Consider the following 8,954-nt stretch of genomic DNA (forward strand, 5'->3'; position numbering starts at 1 on the left):
GGACGGGGTGGGGGAGATCACGGCGATGGCAACCCCGGCGGATTAATGGCGTTGGGGGGCGGGTCCCGGGGTCAGCGGCGGCGGGAGGGTCCCGGCCGCAGGGAGGGCTCGGGGTGAGCCCGTGGGGCGGGGACATGGGACAGGCGGACAAGGGACACCGGGGAGGGGAACCGTCCGGTCACCCTGGGGTGGTTCCCGCCTCCCCCCCGCCTCTGGCCCAGGCCCGTCGCTCAGGCGCTGTCCCCTCCGCCGGGAGCAGGAGCGATGCCCGCCCCGGAGAGCAGGTCGGTTTTCGAGGCCGCCAAGGACCCCGTCCTCCTGCAGGGACTGACCCTCGTCACCGGAGCCGCTGCGGAGGCGTGGGGGGCTGACCCGGCACCTGCGAGGCACGGTAAGGGGGGGCTCCGCAGGGGGGGTTGTTCGGCCAGGGTTATGTCCCCCAGCCCCAGGCTGCAAAGAGGGAGCTCTGTCCCAGCATAGCTGGAGCGGCCGCCCTGGAGGTTGGCCGTGGGAGCTGCCGGGTGGGTGGGTCAATGGACTTTTCCTCAGCATCACCCCAAGGTCCTTCGACAACCGTAGGGCTTTTTGGGGTGGCTGAAAAGAGATCCGGGAGGCCCCGCTCCTTGTGGTGCATCCTGGGGAGCCGCCTGTGCACTGCCCTTCTTTCTTCTTCCAGAGAAACCTGCAGGCGCCAGCAGTGAGGAGAAGGCCCATGGTGTCCCCGAGGTGCCGGAGCGAATGTGCTGCTCGACCTGCGGGCAGGTCTTTGGCAGCCGGGAGGAGCAGGTGAGCAGGGCTGAGTGGCCAGCGTGAGGTGGGAGTGGGGCTGGCACAGCCCTGTTGTGGTTCAGCCCAGCACCGGCTGCTTCTTGGAGCTCCGCTGCCGACGTCTTGTTGGGATCTGGCAGTCAGGCCCTGCGTATTATTGCTTAAAATGTCATTTACTGGAGGTAAATAGTACATGCAGCACAGGCCTGCTCCTTTTCAGGTTAACTGTTACATAGCTAACTCCTTAATGTAGTGTAGTCTTCCAGTCAGGATCACTGCAGGGTCCCAGCATTGGTGTAGCCCTCAGAGTCTGTCACCTCAGGGCATTTTGGGGGTGGGAGTTTCCATGGACCGCCCAGACCCTCTTGCCTTATCCCTGTTTCCCCACAGACTGAGCACTACCGACTTGACTGGCACCGCTTCAACCTGAAGCAACGACTCCTGGGGCGCCGGACACTGCCAGTAGAAGCGTTTGAGGAGAAGACCCGCACAGGTGAGGAATAAGGCTGCCCCCAGCAGAGCCCAGAGGCTGTCAACAACATCATTGGAACTGTTCTGTTCAGGGATGAAACGCTGGCTATCTCTGTGAGCTCAGGGTCCCTTTATTCTGCCCCTGTGGGGTCTTCTGGGGGTCCAGCACTGTTCCTGAGCCCTGCTGACTCGTTATGGACAGAAAGAAGTGTTCTCCCTGAACCCCTGCCTAGGCAAACCTGGAGATCCAGAGCCCCAGACTTCTATCTCCCCAGCCCACAGCCCCCTGTGGTACTTAGGGTATTGGACAGGACATTCCTGGGGTCGTGGGCTAGCCCTTGGAGTCGCCTGCAAAGTTTTGGGGAGGCTGTTGGTTAATCTTTGCCCTGCTCCACTGCTTCATTATCTTTCCCTTGCAGGTGATGTTTCCAGCATCTCAGGATCTGATTCCGAGAGCTCAGATACAAGCAGTGAGTCAGAGTTGCTGCCCTCTGCCAGCGACAGCCCTGGGACCCCCCCGGCCCCCCGTTCCCACAAGGTGCTGCTCCGCAATGCCAAGGGCCAGCTCATCTCCGCCTACCGCTGCGTGCTGGGCGTCGGGAAGGCAAGTCACAGCCCAGCTCGTTGGGTGGATGGCACTGGGGTGTAGATGTTGTCTGACAGTCACCCACATCCCAAGATGGGAAGGGTCATCTCTGGTGCCAGGTCAGAGCCCCAGCCTTGCTGGTGACCTGGTTTTTTGCTCTGGGGTGCTCCCAGAAACCTGCTTCTGGAGCCGGAGGAGGGGCTGATCTCTGTTCTGGGGGACAGCAAGAGGTGGTGAGGTGATCCCATGGGTGCTAGCAGGGGTGTCTATGTATCAGGGTGGCATCGAGGAGCCAGTGGAGCTGACAGCGTCGCTGCAGAGCCTCGGTGAGAGCACCTGCTGGGTTGTGCTGATGATGGGCGGCGGGCATTTTGCAGGAGCTGTGTTCCGGGGGTGAGTAGAGGGGGACAGAGCTGGGTTTTTCCTGCTGGGTATGGTCAAGTGGGTCTAAGTGTTGGCCGCCCATCCCCTCCCTACTCCTTCATCGCAGTGCTTACCACGGCCTGGGCACCCACACCTCCTGGTCTTGGCTTGAGAGTTGGCTAAGCCCAGTTGCGCTGCAAGAGCTGTATTAATCTTTAAGGCCCCAGGGGAAAGCCTCAAGCCTTCCGGGGAGCATCAGCTCACCTCCTCTCCATGCATGGGCCCCTGTTGCTCATGCCTGCCCCTCTCTGCAGCCCCCAGGTGCAGGAGCACAAGACCTTCCACCGCTACACGGTGCGAGCCCGGCGTGGCACGGCCCAGGGCCTACGGGATGCCCAGACCCCAGGATCAGCACCCAGGTCAGCCGGAGCCTCCCTGCGGCGTTACAACGAGGCTGCACTGCTCAAGGTGAGGACTCACCACACCACTGGGCTCTTGGCAGGGAGATGTGGTCATGGCTGGCTCCACGAGGTGGTACCACACTGCTGCTGGAGGGCATGGGTGGGGTGTGAGCTCTCAAAGAGGTTCAGGGCCCAGTTGAGGCTGCTCTGTCCCGGGTCTCTCCCTACTCCAGAGCTACCTGTGCCCATGCAGTGTGCTCAGGACCCCATAGTGCCTACCCTTCCTCCCCAGGATATTCAGGAGCTGCTGGCAGCCTGGGCACAGCACCTGAATGAAGCTCAGCGCATCTTCCTCCGGGCTCCTCGTCACAACCGTGCGCTGCTCTTCGGCGGCAGGAACCCACCTCTCACCCGGGGTGACCCTCGCATCTGCCACATTCCTCTCAGCACCCGCAGGGCCACCCTGCGAGAGGTGCTGCGAGTCCACACCACGCTGGCCAACCTGCAGGTGTACGGTGAGTCAGACCAGCCCCAGTGCCTGTGGTTCAGAGCAGATGGGGTGACTCAATCCCTCGTGCATTAGGGGATGCTGCCCTAAGGGGTGGAGGTGCTAGCTCACCAACCCGCAATCCCTGGAGACACGGGGTGTTCCCTGTCCCCAGGCAATGACAGGAGCACCCTTGCTGCCCAGGGAAGGACACACCATTAGAGGACATCACTGGATCCCCCCGGAAGGGCTGGCAGAAGAGGCAGCAGAAAGCACAGATGGATCCCTCACAGGAGGACCCAAGTGGTGAGTTGAGCCATGGAAGGAGACATGACTCTGAGCAAGCAGAGGGGTCTGGTGTTATGGCATGGGACCAGATTTGCAGCCCTATGACAGGGCCTGGCACCTCAGTGGGATTCTGCAGACTGTTGCCTTGTGCTGGGCAGAAGGGCAGGGTGTGCCTGCCTGGCTGAGAGCCCAGAGTGATTCATCCTGTGTGTGGTGGGGCCTCAGGCCCTGTCTTGTCACCCCCCTCAGCTCCAGAGGAGGAGGAAGAGGAGGAGGAAAGCCCTGCAGGGGAACTGGAGACTGTGGAAGTGACACTGAGTACCTTGGACCTCCGGGAGTTTGAAGTGATGCCCAAGCGAAACCGCAAAAGGAGGAAGAAGAAGGACAAGAAGGTGGAGAAAGGTGAGGGGGAAGGACTGACAAGGACAGTGTAGGAAGGCACTGGGGAAGGGACTGCTGTGGCTGGGATGGAGGTTGGCCCTGGTGCCCTTGCCCTTTTCATCACTGTGTGCTCCCTGTGCAGGGCCCTGTGCTGAAGAGACGGGATGCCATGGTACCCAGTCTGGGCAGCCTGGCCTGGGGCTGGCAACGGAGCTGCAGGGGGAGGCTGGGGCTGAGCCTCTTCCCTGGGGCGATGGAGGTAAGTAGAGTCAGGAGCTGGGCTGGGTGGATGCCTGCCCATTTGCTGGTGGCTTTGCAGCAGGGTGAAGAGCATGTTGTCACACAGGTGCCCAGAGCAGCTGGGTGTGGGGTGGCTGTAGTGCAGCCACATGCCTTCAAGTGAGCCACGAGTTCAGAGCAGTAGCTCTGAATTGGGGGGGGGCAGACGTCACCCCCAGGTGTTTCGGGGGGGATTGGAGTGGGTCTTACCCTTGGAAGGAAAGGGCTTGGCTGCTGCAAACAGTGCCCAGCAATGCCATGGCACATTGTCACAAACTCTGAAGGTGCTGGAGATCTTGCAGTGCCCGAATCAGCTAGTAGGACCATGCTTAGCAGCGCTGTGTGTGTTTCCTTGTCAAATCAGAGCACTGCTCTGCCCAGGGAGCCATCAGACTCCCCTCCTGTTCTTCCCTCATAGGACACCCTCAGACCCAGCTCCGCGATGCCCTGTTCACCGCGTGCAAAACGGGGGATGTGGGGACGCTGCGGCACCTCCTGGGTGTGCCAGAGAGTGGGGACCTGCCGGGGGACAGCAGAGATGGAGAAGAGGACACACAGCCACTGGATATGGCCCGCTCCCTGCTCAACCAGCCCGTGGATGAGCGTGGCTACACCCTGCTCCATGTGGCAGCACGGGCTGGGAAGGCTGAGGCTGTGTGCCTGCTGCTGGAGGCGGGTGCTGACCCTGCCCTCAGGTATGGCCACAGGGCACCCAGTGTTTGATGAACATCCCCAGTCTGGGAGCCCAGCAATTCCCTCCTGTATCAGCCATGGGAAACTGGTGCCAGCCTTGTCCTGGGACAGGCAGGGTTGGTCTCTACCAGCCAGGACTTCTGGGTTTGTTACGGGAGGTTTAAGAGCTGATCCACCATTCTCTCTGCCCACCTGGTCTGGTGCAGCAGCAGGCGGGCACTGCTCCCAAGCGCTCCCTGGTTTATTGGTAGGCAGTTCAGGGGGTAGGGATGAGATCGCCCTTTGCAGGGCATTTGAGATGCAAGAAGGGGAGGATTTGGGGGGTTCTGGTGTAGGGATAAGCAACTTTCCCCTCCTTGGCTGCAATACCCTGGCATGCAGTACCTGTTGCACATCTCTGGGGAGTTGCTGGGCTCACAGCCCAGGGGGACACGGGCAGTAAGATGTCAGGGTGAGCTGGTCTTCCTTGTCTCACAGAGATGGGCAGGAGAGGACTCCCTACTGTGTCTCTGCTGACAAACTGACCCGCAACGCTTTCCGCAAGTTCATGGTGGACCATCCAGACAAGTATGACTACAGCCGTGCCAAGGTAGGTGCCTGCCCTTGCCTTCTGGGGGCTGGGGGACCCCAGAGCAAAGCGCCTCTCGCCCACTCGTGCTGTTGCCACTGGCTCGGTGGGAGATACTGACTCCCCTCTGCCCCCAGGTGCCAGGACCCCTCACGCAGGAGATGGAGGCCAAGAAGCTGGAGAAGAAGCGGGCACAGAAAGCCCAGCGGAAGCAGCGGGACCAGGCGAAGCGGGAGGAGCAGCAGCGCTGGGAGCAGGAGCAGGAAGAAAAGCAGCGATTCGCAGCCCTGTCCGACAGGGAGAAGGTGAGGTTGTATGTGGGGAAGGGCATCCAGCCTGGCTGGGGCAGTGCCGATGGGGTGGGCTCTGGGCACAGCGGCTCCCAGGGGCTGGGGCTGGTGCTGAGCTGTCTCTCTGCTCCCCAGAGGGCCCTGGCTGCCGAGCGAAGGCTGGCTGCGCAGCTGCAGGACACTGGCACTGCTCTTGCCAACATCAGGTAACAGCTCCACAAACACACTCCTCTCCCACGTCAGCTCAGCTGTTCCCTGCCCTTCTTGCTCCAGTTCTCATTTCCAGCCTAAAGCTATTCCTGTCCGCTCGATTCCCAGCAGTGCCTGTCTAAAAGCTTTCTTGCTCTCTTCCCCTGCCCTGCCCCTGAAATATTTTGGAAAGGACAACTTGGTCCACTTGCAGCCACGATCTATGACAAGCCAATCCCCCAGCCGCTCCTGCGCCCCTCACCCTGCATCCCATGTGGTGAGAACCCGACAGAAAGACCCTTCCTTATGCCAGCTGACAGGCTTGTGGGCAGCCAGCCCTACCTGTGCTGATACGGGCAGGGGTTTTACAACCTACTGTGGGGACAAATTCCCCCCATTTTTAGCCTGCCTCAAGGTACCTCACCCTCGGCAGCTCCTGGCCAGGCTGTTGGGTGAGCCCTGTGGGACCAGAGGAGCCCCAGCTCCCTCCTGCTGTCTCATGTCACAGCCCAGGCACTGACTCCTCTCTGCTTCTCTAACCCCCTTGTGAGTGTCCCCTTCACTCAGGGCCACCTCTGCTCTTTCCTGCAGCCGCTGCTGGCATTGTGGCGAGTCCTTACTGGGCAGGATCCCTTTCCATTATCTCGACTTCTCCTTCTGCTCCACAACCTGCCTGCAAACACACCGCCGGGCCCGGGCCAGCCACACGTAAGGCTGGGGACTGCTGCCACTTGCCAAGGACCGATGCGGTGGAGACACGGCTGAGCGCTGGGTGTGCAGCGCGGGAAAGCCTGTGGAGCAGTGCTTGTTGGAGGGACCCAGCTGGTCATGTCATTCTTCAGGGCAACTCTGACAAGGCTCAAGGCAAGAATGTCACTCTGGTGGTGACTCTGGGGACATTACGATCAGGAGGTCCCTACATACTAGTATGAAGGACCAGGACTGCGCCATGGCCCAGCTGCAGCGTGATGTGGGGTATCTTGCTGCCCGCTTTTCTCATGGCTACCTCGTAGGCTGCTGCCCGTGGCAGTGGGACAGATCCTTACCTATCCAGACCCTGCAGCCCTGAGGTACCTGCAGCTGTGCCTCTGGGCACCCTTTGGGCTGTGCTTTGCCCTCTCCTCTCCTGGCTGCCATCACTGTTTCAGCCGTATCACATTATCAACTACCTCCTCTGTCTGCATCATCAATAAAGAGGTGCCTTGACCCCCCGAGGTGTGGGGGGTGTCAGCAGGAGCACTGGAACTATTTGGGATTAACGTGCAAAACAAGCTCAACTCTGAGCCCCTTTCTCTTAACACAGACCCTGCCTGGCCCCGGGGGAGGGAAGGAGCTCCAGCTGTCCGTGCCAGGACACGTGCCCTGTACTTGGGGCCCTGCAGCCCCTGTGCTTCACCAGCCCCCTGCCACCTCCCCAGCGAGAAGCAACACCGGTGCCCCCCAGCCCTGCGTTTATTCTGTGGCCGCGAGGGTCCTGTTGAAAAGGGGTTGGTCGAGAAAAAGCAGGAAGGGGGTGGGGGGTGCCCCCTCCAGCTCCAGCACTGTGATGTTGTTGGGGCGGCCAACGTGCAGCACCGAGCCGGGCACAAAGAGGGTCTGCTGGGGCCCACGAGGGGGCCAGTACCGGCCCAGGTTGAAGCCGTTTATCCACAGCTGGCCCTGGAAGTTGGAGATGGGATTGAGTTCTGCCCCTCTCCACCCTCACCCTGTCTCCTGGCTACGCACCACCTTACCTTGGTCCAACCTGGGAACTTCACAAAGGTGTCCCAGGCGATGCCAGGGGTCTCAAAGGTCCCAGTGTAGAAGGCTGGCCCTGCTCTGCCCCTGCTACTTGATTTCGGTAGGGCAGAGTGGAGCCAGCCCTGCTGGATGGCAGTGTCTATGGCCAGGGGGTAGATGAGCCAGTTGCTGAGAGGGCTGGAGTCCAAGGAGAGGTTCCTCAGCAAGCCCTGAGATGGAGCAGGAGGGAAAAAGAGATAGCAGGGGGATGCTTAGCTTCCCCAGGGCACATCACCCTCCCAGCAGTAGAGGTGGGATGGGATCCCCTCTGAGGGGCTGCCCTCTCCCAGCTGCCAGGGCAGCGCAACTGGGAGAGAGTGGCACCCATCTCACAGCCTTACCCTCCTGCCAGGTGTGCCAGGGGACGGTGTGAGATGGAGCAAGGAGCAGGTTTGGGGGTGGCCCCACCGTGGCTGGGGTCTGTTGTGGGTGGCAGGAGAGGGGGTGTTTGTCCAGGCCATCTCCTCTGGGGCCCTCTCCCCTCACCTTGAAGTCACTGATGTTGGCGCCGAAGCTGATCCTGCCCATGTTCTCCAGGAGCACGTCCAGAGTGTCTCCTTCCCTGCCCGTCACACGCAGCGTTGTCTGCCCGTCCCGCTCCAGTGTCCCCTGGTACTCCTGCAGCCACAGGGACAGATCCCCCTGTCCGGAACGCTGCCGGCAGCCTGCCAGCATAGCGTCCCCCAGCCTGCCCCACCACAGCCCACCCCTCTGCCCCCCAAAGGGGGCAAATTCGGGCCACAGGGCTGCTCCACAAGGGCTCAGTGTGGCTCTCAGCACCTGGGCTGTCCCCGAGATCCTGGCCCTGCTGCTGGCAGGTCCCACAGCCCTCCTGAGCGTTGGACCAGGGATGGGGTGTGCTCCTGCAGCCTCACCTGCTGCAGCATCACGTAGCCACGGTCGCAGACGCTGTGGGGAGGAGCCCCCAGTGTGGTTGGGTCCAGGACGTCCTGGGGCAGCCGTGTGCGGTACAGCACAAAGCCATGGACCTGTGGGACACAGCGAGTGGCACAAAAAGGGGACCAGCACGCACAGGGCAGGTGACGAGTTCTGCTCCTCCACCCCAGAGACAGGGCAGGGGAGATAAGCCTAGGAGCATCTCCCCCACCTCACCCAGCCCTTTACCTGCTTTATGGCCTCAAAGGTGAGGGGGAACTGGCTCTGGATGGGCCCGGAGGGGCACAGCACATCCAAGACATCCAGGAGGTCGGCATGCTGCAAAGAGAGGGATGGGCACAGGGCAGCTGGGCAGTGCCAGGCAGGGACAGCACAGCCCCCAGAGCAAGCACTCACCTTCCGCAGGACCACCCTGCCGTAGGCATACTTGGGGGTGGCGGGTGGCATCGGACCGACTGGCAGGGGCTGGAACTGAACAGCAAACTGTCAGCTGCCCCCCGGAGCAAGCAGGGAG

General features: G+C 61.5%; 2 protein-coding genes across 3 annotated transcripts in view; one reads left to right on the plus strand and one right to left on the minus strand.

The window, feature by feature from the left end:
• Positions 1-217: 217 nt before the first annotated feature.
• LOC106895007 (ankyrin repeat and zinc finger domain-containing protein 1-like) lies at positions 218-7,000 on the plus strand. 2 transcript variants are annotated; one of them, XM_014954079.1, is made up of 15 exons: positions 218-391; positions 677-786; positions 1,159-1,261; positions 1,659-1,843; positions 2,103-2,218; positions 2,503-2,656; positions 2,882-3,104; positions 3,281-3,382; positions 3,590-3,766; positions 3,888-4,004; positions 4,443-4,719; positions 5,195-5,306; positions 5,423-5,590; positions 5,711-5,781; positions 6,356-7,000. In XM_014954079.1, the coding sequence occupies exons 1-15, from the start codon at positions 265-267 to the stop codon at positions 6,474-6,476; spliced, it is 2,163 nt and encodes a 720-aa protein (XP_014809565.1). In that variant the 5' UTR covers positions 218-264; the 3' UTR covers positions 6,477-7,000. The 2 variants fall into 2 exon arrangements, with proteins under 2 accessions (XP_014809565.1, XP_014809566.1); XM_014954080.1 differs by having other exon boundaries at positions 3,614-3,766.
• The window catches only part of LOC106895039 (beta-galactosidase-like), a 13,356-nt gene continuing 11,302 nt past the window's right edge, over positions 6,901-8,954 (minus strand). The window contains exons 16-22 of the mRNA XM_014954122.1: positions 8,837-8,895; positions 8,669-8,758; positions 8,419-8,532; positions 8,030-8,161; positions 7,498-7,713; positions 7,289-7,423; positions 6,901-6,942 (exon numbers count right to left, since the gene is read on the minus strand). Of these exons, the coding sequence (XP_014809608.1) occupies positions 6,901-6,942; positions 7,289-7,423; positions 7,498-7,713; positions 8,030-8,161; positions 8,419-8,532; positions 8,669-8,758; positions 8,837-8,895 (788 nt within the window). The remainder of the gene's footprint in view (positions 6,943-7,288; positions 7,424-7,497; positions 7,714-8,029; positions 8,162-8,418; positions 8,533-8,668; positions 8,759-8,836; positions 8,896-8,954) is intronic.

This window comes from Calidris pugnax, unplaced genomic scaffold (assembly GCF_001431845.1).
Source record: "Calidris pugnax isolate Ruff unplaced genomic scaffold, ASM143184v1 scaffold103, whole genome shotgun sequence".
In the NCBI taxonomy this organism is placed as follows: domain Eukaryota; kingdom Metazoa; phylum Chordata; class Aves; order Charadriiformes; family Scolopacidae; genus Calidris; species Calidris pugnax.

Excerpts from the sequence above, each read along its gene's own strand:
- LOC106895007 (XM_014954079.1), top strand. The coding sequence starts at position 265 with ATGCCCGCCCCGGAGAGCAGGTCGGTTTTCGAGGCCGCCAAGGACCCC. Across the intron at positions 1,262-1,658 it reads TGAGGAGAAGACCCGCACAG|GTGATGTTTCCAGCATCTCA; the intron begins GTGAGGAATAAG and ends TTTCCCTTGCAG. Across the intron at positions 1,844-2,102 it reads GCGTGCTGGGCGTCGGGAAG|GGTGGCATCGAGGAGCCAGT; the intron begins GCAAGTCACAGC and ends TCTATGTATCAG.